The sequence below is a fragment of the Ovis aries genome, chromosome 9 (assembly GCF_016772045.2).
Source record: "Ovis aries strain OAR_USU_Benz2616 breed Rambouillet chromosome 9, ARS-UI_Ramb_v3.0, whole genome shotgun sequence".
Lineage (NCBI taxonomy): Eukaryota > Metazoa > Chordata > Mammalia > Artiodactyla > Bovidae > Ovis > Ovis aries.
In genome coordinates, this window is record NC_056062.1 from 82190132 (window position 1) to 82217301 (window position 27170).

General features: G+C 39.4%; 1 protein-coding gene and 1 non-coding gene across 7 annotated transcripts in view; both read right to left on the bottom strand.

Moving 5' to 3' along the window:
* Positions 1-920: 920 nt before the first annotated feature.
* NDUFAF6 (NADH:ubiquinone oxidoreductase complex assembly factor 6) overlaps positions 921-27170 on the bottom strand; it is a 44167-nt gene continuing 17917 nt past the window's right edge. For 4 of the 6 annotated variants that reach the window (XM_060393497.1, XM_060393499.1, XM_060393500.1 and 1 more), the window contains exons 3-10: positions 25994-26116; positions 21886-21942; positions 17531-17633; positions 15685-15818; positions 14986-15087; positions 13313-13414; positions 11152-11208; positions 921-2169 (exon numbers count right to left, since the gene is read on the bottom strand). In XM_060393497.1, coding sequence (XP_060249480.1) covers positions 2041-2169; positions 11152-11208; positions 13313-13414; positions 14986-15087; positions 15685-15818; positions 17531-17633; positions 21886-21942; positions 25994-26116 — 807 coding nt within the window. In that variant the 3' untranslated portion in view covers positions 921-2040. The remainder of the gene's footprint in view (positions 2170-11151; positions 11209-13312; positions 13415-14985; positions 15088-15684; positions 15819-17530; positions 17634-21885; positions 21943-25993; positions 26117-27170) is intronic. The other 2 variants (XM_004011828.4, XM_027973208.3) reach the window with 1 other exon arrangement.
* LOC114116540 (small nucleolar RNA SNORA14) lies at positions 14248-14382 on the bottom strand. The gene has a single exon (XR_003590438.2). It is a non-coding gene; the product is annotated as a small nucleolar RNA SNORA14 (small nucleolar RNA).

Consider the following 27170-nt stretch of genomic DNA (forward strand, 5'->3'; position numbering starts at 1 on the left):
TCAAAATGTGTCTTAAATGTCTTAAATGAAAATGTATCTGACTCCTTTAAATGCTCTAATAAAAAACAGATCTGAAAAATAAAAAGCAATGTTGGCACCACCTAATGGAGTATCTTTAATTCCAGGAAATTAATAGTACAGTAAACATCAATGAATAATAAGCTATCTCAACCTCTAGGAGGCTGGAAACTTCATCCAAATCTCTAAGCATCAAATTTAAAAGGACTTAGAAAGTATTTTGAAATTATTTGCTTAACAGTAAATTGGCTTCTGAGCCAGTAAAAACTCCAGTAATCCAGTTGAGTGTTTAAGCCCTTCTTTTTAACCCTTCTTAGACAGGAACTAAGATGCTTAGTAGCCAACTGCTGCCAAGTTTAACCTGAGACCCAAAGACAATGCTTACAAATAGACCGTCTCTATGGACGGAGGAGTCTGGTAGGCTGCAGTCCATGGGGTCCTAAGAGTCAGACACGACTGAGCGACTTCACTTTTACTTTTCACTTTCCTGCATTGGAGAAGGAAATGGCAATCCACTCCAGTATTCTTGCCTGGAGAATCCCAGGGACAGAGGAGCCTGGTGGGCTGCCGTTTATGGGATCGCACAGAGGCGGACACAACTGAAGCGACTTAGCAGCAGCAGCAGCAGCAATGAACTTTTCAACTCTGGACCATTCAGAATTCCAAGAGGAAATGTGTCCCATTTCCGTGGGTTTTCCTCTTTTAGCTCTCTAAAGCCTCAGGATTAAGTATGAAGATCTTCTTTCACCATCAGTATAATCCATACATAAATACACTAACATAAACAACTGCACTGTATCTTAATTCATTTATACATTTGTTAATCTCCACTTGCTCTAAATCAGAAGCCATACTAAGAACTGGGGGGGTCCCAAGAAAAATAAAACAATGTATTCCTGCTCTTAAGCAGCTCTCAGTGTTGAGTTTTATTTGCAAAAATGTAATATTTTAAGCCATCATTAATTCACAATTGAAGCAGGCACTTATTCATAGCTGAAACCACAGACTTGAGATGGGACAGAGAAACGGCACAACGGAGGCGGAGTGGGCAGGAGACGAGATCACTAAAAACGCAAGAAAAGAAACCAGGGTGTCATTCTGGGCTGCGAGCTAGAGCCTCATTCAGAATCCAGATCCGCCAGCTACGAGCAACACAAACAATTCTGCTTTTTGCAATTAGTATGTATTTTATAATTAAAACTCTTTAATTACCCCAAACATTCCTTGTTTCATAGTTTTGAAGATCAGATGAGAACACCGGTCAAAGTACATGGCACAGAGCTTTGTAACTGGGAAGCTCAACTAGTCCACTAGTGTTTTAAAATGGAGTATCCCCTTAATCAATTATTAACACAATTTTGTTAATTTAATTGACATTAACACACGTTTTGTTAAGAGTTTTGTTCATGATGATAACGCTCGATGACAGAGAGTAAAGCAGTAAGGTAAACAAAAAAGTAAAAGCCTTCAAGTCAGCCAGACCTAAAACCACATTAGGACTGGAGCCTGCCACCAGAAGGAAGTTATTTTATCATCATGGACAAATTTTCACAGAGTGGGAAAGAATAAATGTTAGAGATATAAAGGCCTCAAATACTGATGCTCACTTCACTCTTCGTGATTCCTAAATAAACGCATTTCCCAGCTGTACTGGGTGCCTGGGGTCTGGCTGCTCAGCACACAAACCCAGTCCTACTTCAGCCCCTTCCCGGTTCCTCTGCAACGGTGAGAGAGGGAGGGGAGCTGCCACTGCCCCGCCCTCTGGCGGCAGAAGCAGGGCCTGCACCTCAGCGCAGCTGGGACGGGCTCCGCTCCCGGGAAGGTCTGCACTGCTGCCAAGGCCGAGCCGGGGGCAGAATCCTGGCCCCCTGGCCCCACAGCAACTTCTCATCCATTCTGTGACCTACACACTCCTCTGATAAATTCATTTCCTCCTTAAGTAGTTCCTGTTGTGTGTAAACAAGAACCCTAAATCAAGGATACTTCCGTAAAACTAATAAATATCAGTGCCATGAAATTATTTCAGTATCTTTTTCTCCATGACTGAATATACAAAGATAACGGGAGCAAAGGATTCTTCCGCTGTAAAGATGGGTGGAATAGATCAAAATCCACTTGTTGAATTTTCTTTAAATAGTCCTCCAGAGCAACCTAGAAAAAGAGAATAAGGGTCACCAGATCATATGGAATAAGTCTTTTAAAGAAACAAAAATAAAACCAGCAGGTATTAAGGCTACTTTAGTATTCCTGAGATGGTCTTCCGCATGCTAAGACTGTAAATGAGAATTTTTGAGAGAGAGAAAATAAAGACATCTTCTAAGACATTTGGAAGTTATGAAGCCAGTAAAACTGTATCACAGAGCTAGGACTAGAAATATCAAGCCAATTCGGATCATAATTTATAGTGTTCTGGTCAAAATGTAAAAAACAAATGATTTGCAGATCTTATTACTAGATTCTGTAGAATACAAAAGGGGTGTTTCAATTAAGGGAAAGGAACACCCACCCCCCCGGCCCCCTGCACAGAAATGCACTGTGCCATGAGCCAGAGCCCAAGTTGCTTAAAACAATATTTTGTGAAAAAGTTCAGAGTCTCTATATTCTTGTTAGAAGAAAATCTGCAACCAGGGAAAACAATCCTAGGTCCCTTAGAGGTCATGCCATGCTCCCCCATCACACAAAACTTGGCAAAGTTTTCTCTGGGATGGGGGCGGGGGGGCAGGTTGGAAGACACTGCCGATGGGCAGTGCTCTTCATGGTTTTCAATGTTACTAATCTGTAAATTTTTATCGTATTGCAGTAACTTCTTATTACACAGAGAAGCACCTAGTTTGGCACTGCACAATGCAAAGCGGCCCCACCGCCCTCTCACCCACGCGCACAGCGCCCCCTGGAGTTCTGCGGCACAACCTGGGTGTCCACAGCTGGCTGGGGCTCGTCTACAGGACTGGGTTTTCTCCCATACACTACCAACGAATAAGTTTACGTATCAATTTAGTCTCTACTTCTGAATCTCTCAACTTATATACACACATCAGGTATGTGCATGAACGCGCACAGCTGCAAAAGACTTGGAAACAGTCCAGAAGTTCTTTGACAGAAACAGATAAATAAAATGTTCACATGATGAAACATTAAGCTGCCGTGAAATTAAAATGTATTCAGATGGAATAATATGGATAAATCTTAGCAACAGTATATGTGTGTGTGTGTGTGTGTAACCTAGAAGAAATAAACAGAAAATGACCCATTTTTATAAAGCTCAAAAACAAAAACTAAGCAACTTACTGGTTAGGAATATATAAAAAGGGAAAAGCATTTTTAGAATAATAAATACCAAGTCCAGGACAGCTACCTGGAGGAGGAAGGCAGAAGTAAGGGGATGAGATGGGGAAAACACATGAGCGCAATGGAACAGCAACATTCTAGCTTCTGGATGGAGCAGTGAGTTCACGGGTATTCATTATGTTATGCTTCACAATACATGCATACATATATAGATATAGTCATTTGTAGATATCAAATAAAAAACACTTTAAAAAAGAATAAAAGAAAAACCTCTGAAAGTATTTTAGTGGACTCTCACATGTTCTCTTTGTTTTGGGGGAAAGAAGCTCATATTATTCATAATGTTCTGTGACTCATTCTTTGGCTGTGGGAGATCATCATTGTGGCACGCAGGCTTCTCCAGCTGTGGTGACCGGCTTAGCTGCCCTGCAGCACGTTCAATCTTCCTAGACCAGGGATCAAACCCGTGTGTCCTCTGAACTGGAAGGAGGACTCTCAACCACTGAACTCTACTGTAACCTGCTTTTTTGAATCATTCAATATATTGTGATTAACTTTTCATCTCTAAGAATTTTATTATATACATTTTAGTAGTTTTATAATATCCAATTATAGGAATAGTTACTGAAATTAAGGTGCAAGTACATAATAAATAATTATACGGCCATTAAATATTAATAAATATTTTTAATGATGTGGTTAAATGCTTGATAAATAGGATACTACCATATAAAGTGTGATTTTAAATGCACACAGAAATTCATTAAAAAAAAAGAACAGAGTAAATAGCTTTTATCTCTGGGTCCAGGAACTGTGCTATTTATGGTATGATAATTATTTTCTTCTAATATTCTTTTTATATTGTCCAAATCTCTATTATGATAATATATTACTTTTATAATCAGGAGATTTCACTGAAATACAAATGAAACAGACCTCAAAATTAGAGCTCAACTAAGCATTCACAAATCAGGATTTGGTTCAAAGTCTGAGTAAGTGAGTGAGTGATTAGCTCAGTCGTTTCTGACTCTTTGCGACCCCACAGACTGCAGCCCACCAGGCACCTCTGTCCATGGAATTCTCCAGGCCAGAATACTGGAGTGGGCTGCCATTTCCTTCACCAAGCAAAGTCTACTGCTAAGTCACTTCAGTCGTGTCCGACTCTGTGTGACCCCATAGACGGCAGCCCACCAGGCTCCCCCATCCCTGGGATTCTCCACTCAAGAACACCGGAGTGGGTTGCCATTTCCTTCTCCAAGGCATGAAAGTAAAAAGTGAAAGTCAAGTCTCTCAGTCGCGTCCGACTCTTAGCGACCCCATGGACTGCAGCCTACCAGGTTCCTCTGTCCATGGATTTTCCAGGCAAGAGTACTGGAGTGGGGTGCCACTGCCTTCTCTGAAGCAAAGTCTGGCTAATGGCAAATAAATTGTTCAAGGTAACAAATTCACTGTGATATTTTCAAAGATCTTATAATTTCTGAATATAGCTTCTGAAAACCATGGGCTTCTCTGGTAGCTCAGCTGGTAAAGAATCCGCCTGCAATGCAGGAGACCCTAGTTCAATTCCTGGGTTGGAAAGATCTGTTGGAGAAGGGATAGGCTTACCCACTCCAGTATTCTTGGGCTTCTCTTGTGGCTCAGCTGGTAAAGAATCTGCCTGCAAAGCAGGAGACCTGGGTTTGATCCCTGGGTTGGGAAGATCCTCTGGAGAAGGGAAAGGCTACCCACTCCAGTATTCTAGTCTGGAGAATTCCATGGACTGTATAGTCCATGGGTCGCAAAGAGTCGGACGCGACTGAGCGACTTTCACTAGCACTTCACTTTTCTGAAAACCTCATCTATAGAGAACAACATATGCTATCCCGGGCAAGTCATTTTCAAGTCATTTTTAGTTTTTTATTTTTTAAATTTTAAAATCTTTAATTCTTACATGCATTCCCAAACATGAACCCCCCTCCTTCCTCCCTCCCCATAACATCTTTCTGGGTCATCTCCATGCACCAGCCCCAAGCATGCTGCATCCTGCGTCAGACATAGACTGGTGATTCAATTCACATGATAGTATACATGTTAGAATGTCATTCTCCCAAATCATCCCACCCTCTCCCTCTGAGTCCAAAAGTCCATTATACACATCTGTGTCTCTTTCCCTGTCTTGCATACAGGGTCGTCATTGCCATCTTCCTAAATTCCATATATATGTGTTAGTATACTGTATTGGTGTTTTTCTTTCTGGCTTACTTCACTCTGTATAATCGGCTCCAGTTTCATCCATCTCATCAGAACTGATTCAAATGAATTCTTTTTAATGGCTGAGTAATACTCCATTGTGTATATGTACCACAGCTTTCTTATCCATTCATCTGCTGATGGACATCTAGGTTGTTTCCATGTCCTGGCTATTATAAACAGTGCTGCGATGAACATTGGGGTACATGTGTCTCTTTCAATTCTGGTTTCTCGGTGTGTATGCCCAGAAGTGGGATTGCTGGGTCATACGGTAGTTCTATTTGCAATTTTTAAGGAATCTCCACACTGTTCTCCATAGTGGCTGTACTAGTTTGCATTCCCACCAACAGTGTAGGAGGGTTCCCTTTTCTCCACACCCTCTCCAGCATTTATTGCTTGCAGATTTTTGGATCGCAGCCATTCTGACTGGTGTGAAGTGGTACCTCATTGTGGTTTTGATTTGATGTTGAGCATCTTTTCATGTGTTTGTTAGCCATCCGTATGTCTTCTTTGGAGAAATGTCTATTTAGTTCTTTGGCCCATTTTTTGATTGGGTCGTTTATTTTCTGGAGTTGAGCTGCAGAAGTTGCTTGTATATTTTTGAGATTAGTTGTTTGTCAGTTGCTTCATTTGCTATTATTTTCTCCCATTCAGAAGGCTGTCTTTTCACCTTGCTTATATTTTCCTTTGTTGTGCAGAAGCTTTTAATTTTAATTAGATCCCATTTGTTTATTTTTGCTTTTATTTCCAGAATTCTGGGAGGTGGATCATAGAGGATCCTGCTGTGATTTATGTCGGAGAGTGTTTTGCCTATGTTCTCCTCTAGGAGTTTTATAGTTTCTGATCTTACATTTAGATCTTTAATCCATTTTGAGTTTATTTTTGTGTGCGGTGTTAGAAAGTGATCTAGTTTCATTCTTTTACAAGTGGTTGACCAGTTTTCCCAGCACCACTTGTTAAAGAGATTGTCTTTACTCCATTGTATATTCTTGCCTCCTTTGTCAAAGATAAGGTGTCCATATGTGTGTGGATTTATCTCTGGGCTTTCTATTTTGTTCCATTGATCTATATGTCTGTCTTTGTGCCAGTACCATACTGTCTTGATGACTGTGGCTTTGTAGTAGAGCCTGAAGTCAGGCAAGTTGATTCCTCCAGTTCCATTCTTCTTTCTCAAGATTGCTTTGGCTATTCGAGGTTTTTGTATTTCCATACAAATCTTGAAATTATTTGTTCTAGTTCTGTGAAAAATGTGGCTGGTAGCTTGATAGGGATTGCATTGAATTTGTAAATTGCTTTGGGTAGTATACTCATTTTCACTATATTGATTCTTCCAATCCATGAACATGGTATATTTCTCCATCTATTAGTGTCCTCTTTGATTTCTTTCATCAGTGTTTTATAGTTTTCTATATATAGGTCTTTAGTTTCTTTAGGTAGATATATTCCTAAGTATTTTATTCTTTTCATTGCAATGGTGAATGGAATTGTTTCCTTAATTTCTTTTTCTACTTTCTCATTATTCGTGTATAGGAATGCAAGGGATTTCTGTGTGTTGATTTTATATCCTGCAACTTTACTATATTCATTGATGAGCTCTAGTAATTTTCTGGTGGAGTCTTTAGGGTTTTCCATGTAGAGGATCATGTCATCTGCAAACAGTGAGAGTTTTACTTCTTCTTTTCCAATTTGGATTCCTTTTATTTCTTTTTCTGCTCTGATTGCTGTGGCCAAAACTTCCAGAACTATGTTGAATAGTAGCGGTGAAAGTGGACACCCTTGTCTTGTTCCTGACTTTAGGGAAATGCTTTCAATTTTTCACCATTGAGGATAATGTTTGCTGTGGGTTTGTCATAGATAGCTTTTATTATGTTGAGGTATGTTCCTTCTATTCCTGCTTTCTGGAGAGTTTTTATCATAAATGGATGTTGAATTTTGTCAAAGGCCTTCTCTGCATCTATTGAGATAATCATATGGTTTTTATTTTTCAATTTGTTAATGTGGTGAATTACATTGATTGATTTGCGGATATTGAAGAATCCTTGCATCCCTGGGATAAAGCCCACTTGGTCATGGTGTATGATCTTTTAATGTGTTGTTGGATTCTGATTGCTAGAATTTTGTTGAGGATTTTTGCATCTATGTTCATCAGAGATATTGGCCTGTAGTTTTCTTTTTTTGTGACATCTTTGTCAGGTTTTGGTATTAGGGTGATGGTGGCCTCATAGAATGAGTTTGGAAGTTTACCTTCCTCTGCAATTTTCTGGAAGAGTTTGAGTAGGATAGGTGTTAGCTCTTCTCGAAATTTTTGGTAGAATTCAGCTGTGAAGCCATCTGGACCTGGGCTTTTGTTTGCTGGAAGATTTCTGATTACAGTATCAATTTCCGTGCTTGTGATGGGTCTGTTAAGATTTTCTATTTCTTCCTGGTTCAGTTTTGGAAAATTGTACTTTTCTAAGAATTTGTCCATTTCTTCCACGTTGTCCCTTTTATTGGCATACAACTGCTGATAGTAGTCTCTTATGATCCTTTGTATTTCTGTGTTGTCTGTTGTGATCTCTCCATTTTCATTTCTAATTTTATTGATTTGATTTTTCTCTCTTTGCTTCTTGATGAGTCTGGCTAATGGTTTGTCAATTTTATTTATCCTTTCAAAGAACCAGCTTTTGGCTTTGTTGATTTTTGCTATGGTCTCTTTTGTTTCTTTTGCATTTATTTCTGCCCTAATTTTTAAGATTTCTTTCCTTCTACTAACTCTGGGGTTCTCCAACTCTTCCTTTTCTAGTTGCTTTAGTTGTAGAGTTAGGTTATTTATTTGACTTTTTTCTTGTTTCTTGAGGTATGCCTGTATTGCTACGAACTTTCCTCTTAGCACTGCTTTTATAGTGTCCCACAGGTTTTGGGTTGTTGTGTTTTCATTTTCATTAGTTTCTATGCATATTTTGATTTCTTTTTGATTTCTTCTGTGATTTGTTGGTTATTCAGAAGTGTGTTGTTCAACCTCCATATGTTGGAATTTTTAATAGTTTTTCTCCTGTAATTGAGATCTAATCTTAATGCATTATGGTCAGAAAAGATGCTTGGAATGATTTCGATTTTTTGAATTTATCAAGTTTAGATTTATGGCCCAGGATGTGATCTATCCTGGAGAAGGTTCCATGAGCACTTGAAAAAAAGGTGAAATTCGTTGTTTTGGGGTGAAATGTCCTATAGATATCAATTAGGTCTAACTGATCTAATGTATCATTTAAAGTTTGCGTTTCTTTGTTAATTTTCTGTTTAGTTGATCTGTCCATAGGTGTGAGTGGGGTATTAAAGTCTCCCACTATTATTGTGTTATTGTTGATTTCCCCTTTCATACTTGTTAGCATTTGTCTTACATATTGTGGTGCTCCTATATTGGGTGCATATATATTTATAATTGTTATATCTTCTTCTTGGATTGTTCCTTTGATCATTATGTAGTGGCCTTCTTTGTCTCTTTTCACAGCCTTTGTTTTAAAGTCTATTTTATCGGATATGAGTATTGCCACTCCTGCTTTCTTTTGGTCTCTATTCGCGTGGTATATCTTTTTCCAGCCCTTCACTTTCAGTCTGTATGTGTCCCTTGTTTTCAAGTCATTTTTAATCAGCAGAACCTTTTCGTTGAAGAAAGGAACTAACAGATGCCCCACACACAAAGCACATGGGGTGAGACGTGCCCTGGCTGGAATGAGGAATAGGACAGCAGCAGCTCCCTGGGACTGTCATGCAGTCCCGCCACTTTCTCCTCGCACAGTTTGGAAACTGAGAACTGGGCTCCAGCCCCAGGAGTCTCTCTGATCCATTAGGTCTGCGGTGCACCCCCAAATCTGCATTTCCAACAGGACCCCAGGCAGGTACTGCCAGCCCAGGGACCACGCCACCAGCCCAAGAGACTGGTTCTTGGCCTAGCTGCACTTCACGATTTCTGGGGGAACTTATAAGTGGTATCAATGCCTAGACCCCACCTTTTAGACACTGATTTAGTTGGTTTAGAGATAAGTCCAACATTGTTTTCTTTTAAAAGTTCCAAGTGATTCTGACAAACAACCAGAGTTGAGAACAACCTTTTTTTCCACAAAAGTGAACAAAACAGTCTTTAACCTTCTTGGGGCTTATAAGTCAAAACAGATGATGGTACATCACCAAATGATCGAATAAATAACAATTAAAAATGGTGATTTAGAACGTGTTGACATAGAAAGAGAGGCTCGACATCTCATTTATACCAAAAATACACATGTAATTATATGAATATAAAAAGTCCGAAAAGATGAACAGACATTATCTCTGGAAAGGATGGAATTGAGAAAAGATTCCAACTTCTTCTTATGCCTCTTGTTATATGAACATCTAAAATATTAATGCATTACTTTCACAATAAGTAAACTCAGTAAAGAAACGAAATGATTTCAAACACTCAGATCTGAGACCTAGGACAAAAGATGTCAAGGGACAGAAGTGAATCTTTGAACATAGGGAGAAAGGTAGAAGGTATGTCTGGTACTGTAGACAAAGCTTGAGTTTTCCATTTTCAAACATCACAAATCTTTGAACCTTGGTCTATAAATTGAAGTAACCACACTGAAGAATAATGTATGAGATGATCTGGCTCAGAATCTGTTTCCCATAATAGGTGCTACTAACCAGAAGTTAGTCTCATTTTTTAATGTATTTTACAACAATGGTTCCTGAACCTGGCTACACATCACAATCACCTGGGTAATTAAAAAAATAAAAATCATCACAAATCCTCTTCGGAATGCACCCCCCACAACCCCAAGAGTCTGAGTCTTAGTAAGAAGACCCCCAGGAATCAGTATCTTTGAAGAGGCTTTCCGAGATGATTCTGATGCAGCCAGCTCAGCACTGCACTTTCAGGAGCCAGGGCTACATTATGGCCACTACTGAGAAAAAAATTAACAAATACACCATTAAGTCATACTTACATGGCTGCTGCTGCTAAGTCGCTTCAGTCATGTCCGACTCTGTGCGACCCCAGAGGCGGCAGCCCACCAGGCTCCCCCATCCCTGGGATTCTCCAGGCAAGAACACTGGAGTGGGCTGCCATTTCCTTCTCCAGTGCATGAAAGTGAAAAATGAAAGGGAAGTCGCTCAGTCGTGTCTGACTCTTAGCGACCCCATGGACTGCAGCCCACCAGGCTCCTCCGTCCATGGATTTTCCAGGCAAGAGGACTGGAGTGGAGTGCCACCGCCTTCTCCGACTTATATGGCTAGAAGCAGCCTAACACTCCCATGAGGTGGCTTCTCCTGTGACTCCCATTTCACCTATGAGTAAACTGAGGGACATAATGATTCAGGAACTTGTTCCACAGTAAGTGACAAAGCAAGTTCAAAGCAGTGCGGTGCGGCTGCAGTCAGCACTGATGACAATTCCACCCACCTGCCTCTGGGGAACACAGGCATGACCTTCACCGAGAGCAGAATGTTAACCAACAAAACCTACCCTAAGGGACGAAAACAAAAACAAATACTAGAGACTAAAGAACTGCACTGGAAACCTTATTTTAAAAAAAGAAAAAAAGCTATACACATCTGCTTTAATAATTAAACAACTTACTCTGTTAAGCTACTTACAGTCTGGAGAAAAGCAGGAAATGCTTTCACAGGAACACTTCTGTGGAAGGACCTAGCCTAAAAAGGGAAGACAAAGGAAAACTGGTTTGAAAGACAAGTATTTCTGGAAATTAACCCTCTCCCTCTGAAAGTGAACACAAAGCAACACCAGCAGTTCCAAACAGCACAGCCAGGGCCTTTCTTGAAAACAAGAAAACAGTTATCTCCTGCTGGTTGAGATTAACTTGCCAAACCTAAAGAAATCAGGAAAAGGCACTATATTAAGAATTCTATTCTTCTTTAAAACAAAATTATGTATTTCCTCTGCCTCTGCCAGGTGTTACCTACGGCACGCAGCATTTTCAGTTGCAGTGTGTGGGACCTAGTTCCTTGACCAGGGGCCGAACCCAGGACCCTTGCATTGGGAACATGGAGTTTTAGTGACTGGACCACCAGGAAGTCCCAAGAATTCTATTCTTTCTGACATGGGTTTTGGTATTTTCAGCTGCCACAACTTGGACCACCATTGCCCCCCACCACACACAGAGGAACCCTGGATACAGAAGGCCACCTGCACATGATATGTGGATCTTCAACTGCATGGAGGGCTGGCACCCTAAGCCCTGTGGTTGTACAAGGGTCGACTGTATCTGCAGATCAGTCCCAGCACCTCCCCAGCCTGGACGTCAGCCTCTCTTGTCTAGATGACTATAAGACCCTCCCAGCCACGCTTCCTGCATCTGTGTTCCCCTACTGTTAATTCCTGTCACACAATTAGCCAAATTAATGTCATGAAGTCACTGTTTAACTGTAAATTAACTCCCTGATAGATCATGTCTCAACTACTCATCTTAGAATTCAAAGGCCTCCGCATCTCAAAACTAATCTTACCTATCCAACCCAGTTCCCTAATGCCCTGGACTACAAAGCCTCGACCCACCTGGAGTAATGCCCACCCTCCACCTCCCCAAGCCCACTTCTGTCTACAGACCTCTGTTTACATCGTCAGAAACTGCTTCTACTCCCTGACTCATTTCTCAACCCACTGTACTCCGGTTTTATTTATTTATTTATTTTTTTAAAGAATAGGTTTATTGACAATGATTTCATAATATTCTAAAGAAAATTTCAAAATTTCTAAACTTAAAATGTTTAAAATCTATTTTCATTGGTGTACTCCGGTTTTACTCCATCTACTAAAACTGCTCTCTTCGAGATCATTCAGTTTACTGATCAGCATCCTTCTTTTCTCTTCAATCTCTCTGAGGAATGCAGGACTTTAGTATTTCCCGTTCTTGGAATCTGCTCCTCCCTTAGGTGTCCAGCACACTGACTCCGAGTTCTCCTTTTTCCTAATAAACGGCCCTTTCTCTTCCTACCTGAGAACTGGAGGTGGGTTCAAGGTTCGGCCTTCGGCCTTCCTGCCTAGATATACACTCTCTTTGGACAACGGCACATCCACACCTGGAGCTTTAACCCTAAGCCTCCCATCTGGGTGACTACCCGGGCTGTGTCTCCAGTTCTGACCTCCTCTTACAGCTGTCACCCTGCAATCTGCATTCTGGCCCACTGCCTTAAATGCCCTCGAATCCCCTTAAATTCAGTGACGCCCGGAAGACTACTGATCAGCAGCCAGCACACCACTGCTTTTCTACTGCAGTCTCTGGCACCAGCACGATCTATAGTTGAACTTCATGGAACCCTGGACTTTCCTGCTCCTGGCCCTGCTACAATCCAATCAGTGATCAAGTCTAGTTGCTTCTTCCTCTGTTCCGTGTGTGCCAGGTGCTGTGCTCAGTCGCTGCAGTCGTGTCCAACTCATTGCGACTCCATGGACTGTACCCAGCAGGCTCCTCTGTCCATAGGATTTTCCAGGCAAGAATACTAGAGTGGGTTGCCATGCCCTCCTCTAGGGGATTTTCCGAGCCAGGGATTGAATCCGCATCTCCTGCATCACAGGTGAATTCTCTTCTGCTGAGCCACTGGGGAAGCTCGTTATATGCATATATGGGCTTCCCTGGTGGCTCAGAGGTTAAGCGTTTGCCTGGAAGGCAAACGGAGGAGCCTGGTGGGCTGTAGTCCATGCGGTCACTTAGAGTCGGACACGACTGAGAGACTTCACTTTCACTTTTCACTTTCATGCAATGGAGAAGCAAATGGCAATCTGCTCCAGTGTTCTTACCTGGAGAATCCCAGGAACGGTGGAGCCTGATGGGCTGCCATCTATGGGGTCACACAGGGTCGGACACGACTGAGGCGACTCAGCAGCAGCAGCAGCATGTATCTATATACATTCACATACATACATATAAAGCATCTACCCTCCCTAAATCAGACACACTTTATTTTTTAATGACTTATTATGGCTGAATTAGTTGGTAAGTATTAAATTAATTGGTAAGTATTAAACCTAGACAGCACACTAAAAAGCAGAGACATTACTTTGCCAACAAAGATCCATACAATCAAAGTTGTGGTTTTTCCAGTAGTCATGTACGGATGTGAGAACTGGACCAAGCCAGAGAATTGATGCTTTTGACTGGGGTGTTGGAGAAGACTCTTGAGAGTCCCTTGGACTGCAAGGAGATCAAACGAGTCAATCCTAAAGGAAATTAACCCTGAATATTCACTGGAAGAACTGATGCTGAATCTGAAACTCCCAATACTTTGGCATCTGATGCAAAGAACTGACCACTGGAAAAGACCTGATGCTGGGAAAGACTGAAGACAAGAGAAGGGGATGGCAGAGGACGAGATGGTTGGATGGCATCACCCACTCAATGGACATGAGCCTGAGTGATCTCCAGGAGATAGTGAAGGACAGGGAAGCCTAGCGGACTGCAGTCCACAGGATTGCAGAGTCGGACACGACTGAGCAACTGAACAACCACAAAGTATTAAATATGAGAATCACTTCTTTGAATTTTCTGGGCTTTAATAACTTAAGTGGAAGTTTTAATTTCAGAAACTATTTTGACTGAGCAAACTAGATAAGTTACAAAAATACTTGCTGCAACAGATTTGCTCTTACATTGTATACTGCGAATGAGTACACCTGCAAGATTCAAAGACCATCGTGGTTTCGGTGACACATTTCCCTCTTACCAACCTCTTAGGAGATGTCACAGGTATGAAATGAGACTGAGCCACAGGACAGGCACAGCCTTTTGGACTCCCCTGCAATTTCTGTGGCATTCACTCATATCCTGGAAGCAATCAGGTTGAAGCTACCAAGAGGGTTTAAGAATGCAATAAATCAGATACCCTTTCAAATGTGGCAATAGGAAATGACTTACTAGAGATGATTATTAGAGTATGCAGGATGGAAGCCAAATATAGCCCGGTGAACAGGGTCACAGTGGTGAGGGCCTTGAGGTACAAACACAAGAACGTGTATTCCAAAAAGGTTAGCTGGGAGGGAAAAGCAAGAAACAGAAGGGCCCCACAGGCTGCTCAACAGAAACAGCAGCAACAAACTAGAAGATGAACGGGGCAAGTTGTCAGAGAGGCCAGCTGAAAACACCAGCTGGGAACTGCTGAGGAGGGAAGGTTCTGGAAGGGCGGAAGAGGAGAGGCATCAGCCTTGACCAGGCAGGAAGACACACTCTCGCCTGAGAGACAGAGAAACAGTGAGCGGACGGGTCCCAGGGGAGCCTCATGGAGGAAGCTGAGGAGGAAAAGGGGATTTTTAAAAAGTGGGAAAAGTTTACAATAGTCCCTGAGATACATTTGCTGGGATTTCAGTGAGCAATGGATACACACTGTTAAACAGAAAACGCTACAACCAACCATTAGGAGTAGCCACGGCTAGAAATGATGGTTTCCTAAATGATTCGGCCAAAGGAGGCTACTTACGTGCTTTAGGTGCAAGTGTGCCTGGCTGGCAACGTCATATACCACATCTCTCACATTCCTATCTTGACTCTTCCGTAGAAAATCCTCTTGTGAAACACCATGCTACATAGGAAAATGCACGTTACGTTAGGAATCAAAGCACACTTAAAACTAATTCAGCTCAAGACGACAAGTGACAGAACAATATGTACAGTAAAATGCCTCTTATGGTTTTTAAAATACAGCTACATGTACGTGTCACACACAAACACACTGGCTCTCCTAGAAGAATATGCAACAAGATGCTAAGTAACGACAGTAGTACCTGGAACAAAATAAACAAATAGATAAGAAATTTAAAACAGACAATAATGAACCTCATCCAGAAAACAAAGGTTCTCATAAACAGTAATTTTTCTTAAGGATTACTTCCTCCTTTAAAATAAAAGAACAGGCTAAGGTGAACACTAGGAATAATTATGTAATTGCTTAGAAGGGAATGAGGCTACACCAAGTGAGGTTCTCTGGACCTTCTTACACACAGCTCCACCACGACCTAAAATGCCTGACTGATAAAACTCTGACTTGGTAATTCTGAAGCAAAAATGCAATAAGCATGTGTTTCAAAGAAGTTACTAGAACAGACTAAAGAACCAAGAAGAGAATGTCCTTCCCCATATTCTTAAGGTAAATAATTAGGAGTACAAGTCACAACCTTACCAGCATACAAATGTCCATGGGAAGGAACACCCTTCTTCTGCTACCGTGATAGGGTGTGGCTCTCAAGCAAGTGACAATGCCTTGTGCTTTCCCAATGTGACTGGCAGCATGGTCTGCATGAAGATCCTTTATGCCTGTGATTTCAGAAATCTAACAATTAGGCTGCTCTTTTCTCTTCAAATGCGTAACAAGTCAATACAAGCAGCATAGGGAAATCACCTTAACATGTAAAAGGTGTTTATCCTGTGCTTCATATCTGAAAAACAGGATTTATGTGAGCAAAACTGGGCACAAAGACAAGCTGATCATTTACCAGTAACAGGTTTCTGAACGTCAACTTTTAAATAGAAGTTTCCTTAGACAACAGCATACCAAGAGCACATTTGGAATTTTAATCAGCTCTTGTGGAAAACACGGCGAGTCCTGCATTTCTTCTCCTCAGTGCAATTTCCATATGACCTCATTTTAAGTATATGCTTAACAAACTTCCTGCTCTTTGCTCCCTCCTTTCACTGCGTTGGCAAACATGTCACTGAATGGGCAGGCAGAACAGGCCTGGGAAATTGGGTAAGGACTTGTATTATTCTTTTAGGCTGACATAAAGACATACTGCTTTCTTCAAATGGATGGTATTGTCCTTGCTCCAAATAATTCCATTACAATCCGCATGACAATAAGCCCTCACCAATTTAGAATAGAGGCAAAGGAGCAAAAACATCTCAACTCCATAGTTTGGGGTTTTGTTTTTTTTTTTTTAAGAAAAATCTCATAAAAACTTACAGAGTTTTGTTTCTTCAACTTTTGTCTTAAACATGGGAAAGTATTATTGACAAAGAAGAAATGAGTCAGGTCATAGGTCTTCCAAACAGTAAGGGTTGCATAAAAAAGTAAAATCATCTGTAATTACCAGATTATTAATTATAGCAAGAGGTAGCTTAAGTACTTTTACGAGAATCTGGGTATTTTCATTAGTCTGCATTCCATTCCAAAGAAAGGTATATATTATATTTCCTTTCTACCTCGAAAGAAAAAGAAAATCTAGTCTTTTGTAGTTGGTGCAAAGAAAAATTTTAACGTTAAACTGGTTAGACTGTCAAATTAAGAAAGACTGAAGTATAAAAGGTGTTATGTTAACAGCATGGAGGTTCCTTAAAAAACTAATAACAGAGTTACCATATGATCCAGCAAGTTTATGCCTGGGCATATATCCAGAAAAAGATGAAAACTCTCATTTGAAAAGATATATGCACCCCAATATTCACAGCAACACTATTTACAATAGCCAAGACATAGAAACAACCTAACTGTCCATCCGCAGATGAACAGAGTAAGAAGGCGTGGTGCCCACAGGCAATGGGATATGACTCAGCCATAAAAGAATGACATGTGCCATCTGCAGCAACATGGACGGACTAGGGATTAGCACACTGAGTAACGTAAATCAGACAAAGACAAATGTTATATAACTCCACTCACATGTGGAATCTAAAAGATAATACAAATGAACTGCTTTACAAAACAGAAACAGACTCACAGACTTAGAAAAGAAACTGACGGTTACCAAAGGGGAAAGGAGTGGGAGGGATAAATTAGGGGCATGGGACTGACAGATGCTCATCATTATATACGGAATAAACAACAAGGACTTAGCACAGGGAACTATATTCAGTATCTTGTAATAACTACAGTGAAAAAGAATCTGAAAAAAAAAAGTATATACATAACTGAATCACTTTCCTGAATACCTGAAATTAACATAATGATGTAGATCAACTATACTTCAATTAAAAAAAAGTATTTTCTTTAAGAAAGAGAAGTATAAAATAGAAAAGAAAAAAAAACTTACCCAATATTTCTAGTATTAGATAAAGAAGAGAACTCTGTGTATTTTCAGCATAATTTTCTAGTTCCTGGATATTACGATATGCTTTGTCATCCAAATTTTTTTCCTACAAACAAAATGCTTTATTTGTTTGATGAATGGGTAATAACTTATTTTAAAAATGCACAATTTTTCCCCTAAAGAAATGACTATTAAATAATTAAAACTATTGGTATGAACTATTACACAATAAAATAAGATAAAAAATAAAATTAAAATATTAAAGTCCTACATGTTCACTACTTACAAATCACCCCTCAAAATAATACCTCAGGAATAATCTCAATGCACAAATCACCATGGACGTGGGGCTGGCTTAATTTTTACTTGCTTCTAAAGTGTAAGGTCTTTTTATACAGTTTATGAGGTTCTCACAGCAAGAATACTGTAATGGTTTACAATTTCCTCCTTCAGCTGACTCCCTGGAAAAGTCCCTGATGCCGGGAAAGACTAAGGACAGAAGGGGGCATCATGGGATGAGATGGTTGGATGGCATCACTGATGCAATGGACATGAACTTGGGCAAACTTTGGGAGATGACGAGGGACGGGAGGCCTGGTGTGCTGCAGCGCACGGGGTGGCAAAGAGTCGGACTCAACTGGATGACTGAACAACAACAAAGTGTAAGGTGGGGGCTTCCCTGATGGCTCAGCGGTAAAGAACCTGCATGCCAATGAAAAAGTCACAGGTTTGATCCCTGGGTTGGGAAGATTCTCTGAAGGAAATGGCAACTCACTCTAGAATTCTTGTCTGGGAAAGCCCATGGACAAAGGAGCCTCGTGGTCTACCATGGAGTCCCAAGAGAGTTGGATGTGACTTAGCCACCAAACAATAACGAAGTCTAAGATATCATGGAGAAAATTACTTAACTGAGCACCTATTTAATTAAGCGTCTCAGACATTACTGCACTATTCCACAGTAATATTCCATAAAGTAATGGTTGATTACCAGAATACACTATACTCAAGAAACAGAAAAACGTCAATCTTAGAACAAGCACATCTAGCAACCTTTATAATACATTTAGAAAGTCTGCGTGGCCAAAATAATATTATTCCTCCACCCCTTCCTCCTGTTTTAAAACTAGGAGAAACTGGCACCAGCAATGAATCCCAGGGGGAAAAAATATCCTCCAGATCTTTCACATTTAAAAAAAAAAAAAAAACCTGAAACAATTTACACACCATAAAATCTTCTGAAGTATACAGTTTCACGCTTGTAGTAAATTCCAAAGTTGTGCAACATTACCCCTATCTAATTCCAGAATGTTCTCATCACCTCAGAAAGAATCCTGTATCTATGAAGCTGCCCCTTCCCGTTTTCCCGTCTCCTGATCGCCACAAACCACTAATGCACTTTCTGTCTCCATGGATTTGTCCACTGCAAACATTTTATAACAGTACAGTGATACGATATGTGGCATTTTGTATCTGGCTTCTTTCAATTAGCGTATTTTCAAGGTTCACCCATGTTGGCAAATCTATTAGTATCTCATCCCTTTTAAGTGAAGAAAATATATATAATATTCCATCATATGTTTATTCACTCATTCATAGACTCTGAGGCATTCTCACTTTTGGACTATTATGAATAATGCTGCTATGAACATTTGTGTACAAGTTTTGTGAAGACACGTTTTCATTTCTCTTATCAACCTAGGAGTGAAATTGCCGGATCTATGATAACTCTATGTTTAACTTTCTGAAGAATCTGCCAGTTTTTCCAAACAGCTGCACCATTTCACTTTTCCATCAGCATTGTACAAAGGGTCCCAGTATCTCCATATCCTCACCAGCACTTAACTATTGTTCATTCTTTACTGGAGCCATCCCAATGGGTATGAAGTAGTATCGCATTGTGGCTTGCTTTTTTAAAATTTCTATTTATTTATTTGTGGTTGTGCTGGCTTTTCTCTGGTTGCAGGGAGTGGGGACTGCTCTCCAGCTGCAGTGTGCGGGCTTCTCTTGTTGTGGACCACCGGCTATGGGGCACGTGGCCCTCAGCAGTGACAACACGTGGGCTTGGTAGCTGCAGCTTACGGGCTTGAGCACAGGCCCAACAGTCATGGTGTACAGGCTGAGCTGCTCTGCAGCAGGCGGGCTCTTCCCAGACCAGGGATCCAACCTGTCTCCTGCACTGGCAGGCAGATTCTTCACCCCTGAGCCATCAGGGAAGCCCCTTCATTGTTGCTTTGATTCCCATCTCCCTAGCTTTTCAGGGGTTTCTTACTTATGTATCTTTTAAAAGAAATGTTTATCCAAATCTTTAAATTGGATTCCTTTTTTTAATTGTTGAGTTATATGTTCTTTATATATTCTAGACAATAGTCCCTTATCGTATATATAACTGATAAGTATTTTTTCCCATTCTGTGGATTGTCTTTTTGTTTTCCTGAACCTTTTAAATTTTGATGAAGTCCAATTATCTACTTTTTAATTTTAATGCTTGTGCTTTTGTATCATATCTAAGAAATCACTGCCCAATATAAACTTAAAAAGATTTATGCCTATGTTTCCTCCTAACAATTTTACAGTTTTAACTTACATTTATATCCATTTTGGGTTAGTTTCTATATATGGAATGAGGCAGGAAACCAAAATCATTCTTTTGCATGTGGATATCTAATTGTCCCAGCACTGTTTGCTGAAAAGGCTGTTCTTTCCCCCACTGAATTATCTTCACACCCTTGTCAAAAATCAGTAGACTATCAATATATAGGTTTACTTCTGAACTCTCAATTCTATTCCATGCCAATATATGTGATTTATATGATCAATACATATTAATCAATATGTCTATGGAAGGCCAATGCTACAGTTTGATTACTGTAACATTGTGGTCAAGTCTCAAAATTGGGAAATGAGTCCTTCAACTTTATTCTTCTTTTCTAAGATTCTTTTGATGACTTTGGGTTCCCTGCATTTCCACATGAATTTTAGGATCAACTTGTCAATTTCTGCAAAAAAAACAAAAAAAACAAGCAGCTGGAATTTTTCAAGGGACTGCATTGAATCTATAGATCAATGCATGAATACTGATCCAATCTTTTACTTTTATATATCCTTCTATGCAAATGCCAAATGTCATTCTCCATTAAACAATGGAAAAACTGTTTTGTTTTTTCATAAAAAAAGAGAGATTTTCCATTATCTGTCTTGAGTTCTCACATTTTCTTACATCATAAAAACAGAAGATATCTGAAAAACATACTTTCCTCATACTAATTAATTTTATAAGCCAACTGAGAATTTTAAAATGTAAAAGTCATTATCTCATTTTGGCTTATATTATTACTACTGTAGCCTATGGTTATTAACAGATTTTATCCAAATAAACTAAGTAAACTTACATTTTCATGACAACAGTGTATGACAAATATTAGATCAAGGACACTCAGCCAACAATGTGTCGGAAAGATCACACAGATCAGTCCCAGCCATCCAGCAATCTGCAAGCCTGGTTGGAACTAGAACTTAGTTCTAAGTGTAAGATTCTATTTGCTAGAACCATCAGACTTTATTTATTCACTCTATTTGGACACAGCTTCAAGCACTGGATGAATATAATGATATGTGTACAACTATTCTAGTTTTGATGAAATTAGGGAATTATCCATACTTTTTAAGGTCTGATTATCATATTATAGTTATATTTTACACAAGCCTCTTCGTTTCAATTTTTATTTTATATTGGAGTTGATTTACAATGTTTTGTCAGTTTCAGGTACACAGCAAAGTGATTCAGTTATACATATACTTACGTCTATTCTTCAGATTCTTTTCCCATTTAGGTTATTACAGAACTGAGTTTCCCGTGCTATACAATAGGTCCTTGTTGATTATCTGTTTTATACACATTTTATTTACAGATCAAATGATAACATGTCTGGGGTTTACTTTAAAATAATCGAATAGGGTTTAGTGAGGGAAGCTGGTAGAAAATAAATGAAATAACACTGGGCATGGGTTTATAACTATTAAAGCTAGGTGACGGATACATGAAAGTATATTACACTATTTTCTCTATTTTTATGTAAGTCTGAACATTTTCTATTTTTTAAAAAACACCAAGATAGCAGAGCATGATATGCACGCACATGCCTCTGCCTGGACACCCGTTTGCCTGTCTGTCTCCAGGCACAGGGGTGGGAGCTGAGGGAGGCGGCATGCAGTGATGGAGAACAGATAAAATGGCATAGTTCTCTAAAAGTCTCCTTCCTCCAAAATATTGACATACTTATTAAAACATTTCTTCCCTGAAGAATTAGCATAAGGATTAAAAGAGGAGAAAACACAAGACTTGAGCAATTGCAACTTACTCTTTCATCAATGATTTTCATAAGCCATCTTTTAGTCAGATTATGTCTTCTGACAGCCTAAAAAAAAAAAAAGTTTTAAGTTTTTGGAAAGTACTACAAATGACTTCTGTAGACCTGAATAACATAAACCAAATACAAAACCAGGCCAGGGAACATCTGTAATAATTCATCACCAGACAGCAATGTTAAAAACCTAGGGAAAAAGAAAATGTCCCTAGAAAACATTTTAAAACATTTCCAAGTAAAGATAATATATCCAAAACTTTTTCACTACTCTTTTCCTTATACTATTAGTAACTAGTGAATCCACTTTCAAAACAAACAAAAAAACAAGAATTAAGCTGAGCAAGCTTCTCTCCGTGGTATGCCTCGACTTCTATGCTTATTACAAACTTTTCTCCCATAAAATGAAGACCCTATTTAATGAAAATAACCACTTTATAAAATAGAAAAGGCTAATACAGCTCCAAAGAAAATAATCTGTAGGGTACAGTGTTACCTTACAAGTAAAGACACTCCATTAAGAAAGAGCACACTTAGTGCTTAGATTCTGGTCTCTAATACCATTTCCATCCAAGGAAACAGACTCTAAAACGGGGGATTCCAGAGCTGGAACAAGGGAGATTCAAGAGGATCCTAAACCATTTTATTGTGCCAGAAAATAGAAAGTGCAAAAAAAAAAAAAAAAAAAAGGCATGTTAGGACATATAAGCCATTTTGAAGGGACTCTCATTGTCCAAATATGGGACTATATGAATACCAAATAATTGAGTACAGTAATGAGGTATAATCTGCCTGCCAATGTAGGAGAAATAAGAGAAGTGGGTTCATTCCCTGGGCCAGGAAGATCCCCTGGAGGAGGAAATGGCAACCCACACCAGTATTCTTGCTTGGGAAATTCTATAGACAGAGGAACTTGGTGGGCCACAGTCCATAGGGTCTCAAAGAGTTGGACACAACTAAAAGAATGAGCATGCATGCAAGCAATGATTTATAAAGTACTGGGAAAAACAAGAAATTCAGGAGTTTATACCAATAGTTAAATAAATAAATAATGTAGGAGAGTGAGAGCAGCTGCTTATAGTAGTGTGCCACGTGATAAATGTGAACAGAGCATTAGAGTCGGGACATTATCGTTCTGTAATCGTAATAGTAAAGACTGGATAAGAACCATCAGTGAATGTTATGTTTCACAGGATGAGGAGCAGGATATTTGCATTGTCTTAAACCTGATTAGCTGCAAGGGAAATTCTAATTATACAGTAGACTACACATTGGGAGAACCGGGCAACATCTTGAATGTTAATGAAAATGAACAATGCAATAAAGGACAGATGGACAGAATGTGTCTCCAGATGTGACATCACCGATGCAGTATTCTGGCCAAGGGCGCATAACCTGAACCATCTAAGCAGGAGGAAACATTAGACAAATCCGAAATGAGGAATGTTCTACTACAAAAAAAAAGATGTTATACGCTTCAAAAATGTCAATGTCACAGAAGACAAAGAAAAGCTATGGAAATGTTCCAGATTAAATCAGGCTAAACAGATATGACTGAAAAATAGCTGACTGGATCCTACACTGGAGGGGAAAAATACATTAATGTATATTATTAGGTCAACTGACAAAATTGGAATATGAGCGGAAAATCAGATGAAAGTTATTTCAAAGTTAAATCTACTAAAGTCAGTAACTATTCTGGTTAAAGAGAATGTCTGTATTCTTAAGAAATTACTAAAGTAATGAGAAATAAAGGGACATGATGTATGCAACTTATACCCAAATGATTTAAAAAAACTGTGTGAAAATATACAGAGATCATGCCAGCACACACACACATACAAGTGAGCACACACAAATAATTAACAAATAGGATAAAATGTTAACAACAGGTAAATATGAGTGAACAACATAGAAGTGTTCTTGCAAGATTTTTAATTTTGTAACCTTCCTGAAATGTTGAAGCTATTTCCAAATAAGGTAAACACTGCTTTTTTGCCAAGTCAACACTAAGTAGAATATATTTTCACAAGAAATATAGTAGTGAAACATAAAGTCTCCGGGATATCCTACATTTCAACTGAGGCTCTAAGATGTCACTGATATTAATGTAAAGGCTGGCAGGCTCATCAATACACATCCATGGGGCAAAGGATGGAAGTGTGCAGAATGGAGCCCACTTTGCCCGACAGGAATGCAGCAGAAGCTATGAGGGCTGCAAAGAGTTGGTTTGGAAGTGCTCTCAGCATTGCTACAATTGCACAGCAGCACTCCCGCAGGCCTCTCTCCCCAGTCCCAAGAATCAGCCTGGGATACCTCAGTCACTTCAGTCTTGCTCTCATTTTGTTTTGTACATGTCTGAGTAGGGCAGGGCTTGTTTGATCTTTGTAACCGCACTATCAAGCACCATTCCTGGCACATAAAAGTACTCAGTAGATACTAAACCACTGAAAAGTCAGACTCCTATTTACTCAAGACTGACGCTGTAACAGCTGCAGTTCCTTGATCACAAACAGAGTTCTGTCTGACTCTGAAGGACATCAGAGATCAAGATAAAAAAACACATACTTATAAGAAGCTGAAAACCTGTTGAATAAAGGTATCAAAACTTTGGAAACAGAAGCCAAATGGAATAAAAATCATGGTTATAATTATTAGAAATTATAAGAATTTCATCTATTCTGTGCTCTAAAAGCACCAATGAAACAGCGCAGCAAGAATGTACTCTGTTCCCCTATTTAATCATCTAAAGAACCCGAAGCTCTTTAAGCAATGAATGGAAAGTCTGACTGGACAGTGACACAATAAGCACGTGCTCCAGAAGAATGGGGAGAAGTAAAAAACACACAGTCAGGACAACCACTCTGAACATCACCTGCTTCTTTCAAATGTTCATGTTAATCTGCAATACCTGTCATATCAGAGAGCTGGCCAACATTAATCATCAAAATTTAAGCAGCTTTTAAAACTGGACAAATTGGCATACATGTAAACATTCTGTAATTCAGGTATGTCTTCTGGCACTTAAGTGAAGCTAAGACAAGATAAATTTATGTTAAATAAATCTCTGATCTTTCAAGTTATTTCCTGACAAAGGCCAGAATCTTTGATACAAGTCTTAGCATAAACTTCTAATGCAGTCAGGTTTACATATAAAATAAGTAGTTTCTGGATTTTGGAGAAACTTTCCTCTAAACTGAGTCAGCCAGGATGAGGTTCTTGAAGTGGGATGACTAAAGGGAAACAGCTAACCCAATACTCACAAGCTTCCCATCCACGTTTCCTTCCCAGTCCCTGATTGGAGGGGCCTGGCTCTCCAATTACTGAGGCTCTGTAAAGTCAACCTGCGGCCCCGAAAAGGGGCCTGCCTCTGCTGGGGCGCAGACCTGAGAAGAAGTGCACCAGTTAGGTCTGCCAGAGGCTCCTGGGACAGACGCTGTCTTCTGGCACTCACAATATGACAATGGGGGCGCAGATCAATGACAAAAGGAGCCCAAACCCTGTCCTCTGCTGCTAGTTCAATGTATTTTTAAACTGTGTAAGGCTAGTTGTGAATGAGGAGTCCACAGAGCTTTAATGTAAAACTAACTACTAAATACATCTTAGTGTACAAATAACAACCTCGCCCATAGGCTTCCATTCTCAGACACCTAAACTTCATCAAGAAAAAGGCAATTCTATGAAACTAAACAAGGTAGCTTTAGGAATGAAAAGAGCACAAAAGACCAATGCATCATTTTCTACAGTCCAGAGTATGAACTAAAGCACTGGAATAAAGCGCTACTTGGCAGACAGAATAGAAGATTCACCTGTCATTCTTTCAAAATTTGTAGGGTTTAAATTCTGCAACCAAACATGTGGAAAACAATTTATAACATAAACAGACCAAATTCCTCCTCCTCCTTTTAATATACACACTAAAGATGTGTGCAAATTACTTGTTAATGATTTTAAATTCTGTCAAAACTAATATATATCTGAACGTTACATGAGCCCAAGAATATTTTCAGGATAGATTCCCCATTGCCACTATCCAACTTGTATGTAACAAAAAGTATGCTTAAATAACATTCTTACAAATGGAAAGCAGCTGTTTCTGTTTTACCTTCCACAGTTCAATGGCCACAGGCTGATGTGGTGGATTGTCACCATATATATCATCCACAGTTTTCTTCCAAAACTGCGTTCGCATCAGTCCAATTGTCTTCTCAGAGACAGTGTCCTTAATCTACAAACAGGGTTTAAAAACATTAACAACCACACTACTCAGAGTCGCAGAAATCACTATTTATAACCGCAAAATCATATAATTCAGTCTTCTCTGCATTTAATTTTTCCTTGAAGTTATATATCGGTTAAACTGTCACCATTATGAGTTACCTAAGTAAAAGCTACCGATCACTTGGTGCTTATTCAAAAATATTCTCAAGGTCTGCATTCAAAAATACGAGCAATTCTTCTAAAAAAGTTATAAGAAAAACAAAGGAGAGGGGACATTTTGTTTAAAAGAAATTTAAGAAAGATCAACCAGTCACATATAGACCTATTTGAATCCGGATTTAAAGAGAGAGACAACTAGGAAAATCTGAACACCAGATGTTTAATGATATTAAGGAATTATTTTTAAATTTTTAATGTATAATAATAGTAGGGTTATTTTTTTAAGTGAATTCTTTTAGAGATGCAAATTGAAATATCTGCAGATGTAAAAATTCATCTGAAACTTAACTTCAAAATAACCTGGAGGTGGGGATGATGCGGCTGAGGAATAAAGATGAAAAACAAGATTGGCCATGAGCAGGTAACAGCTGGAGGTGGGTGATGGGGTACATGAGGGTTCATTATATTTCTCTCTGTGTATATGGATATACTTCACTCTATATATGATTGAAATTTTCCAATGAAGTTTTAAAAAAATAAGTGGAAGTGAAGAAAAACAATCCTCACTTGGTCTGACGATAAACCTAGGAAATAGAACCAGAGGCTTTTCAGAGGAAGCAGAGCAGGAAATATTATTTATCAAATGTCTACAAGTTCCAGGCCCTGTGCAGGTACTGTACCAGATGTTGCCTGATTACAGTCATCAGAACAAACTCACAGGGTCCTTACCAACACATTCATTCTACAAGTACAGAAATTATGGCTCAGAAAGGTAGACGCTTATCTCATGCACATGGAGAAGACTGGCGAGGCTAGGGGCTGACTGCAAAGGGATGCATATGAGAATCTCTCAGGCTGACGGAATTGTTCTCTATCACGACTCTGACGGTATCTACAGGACT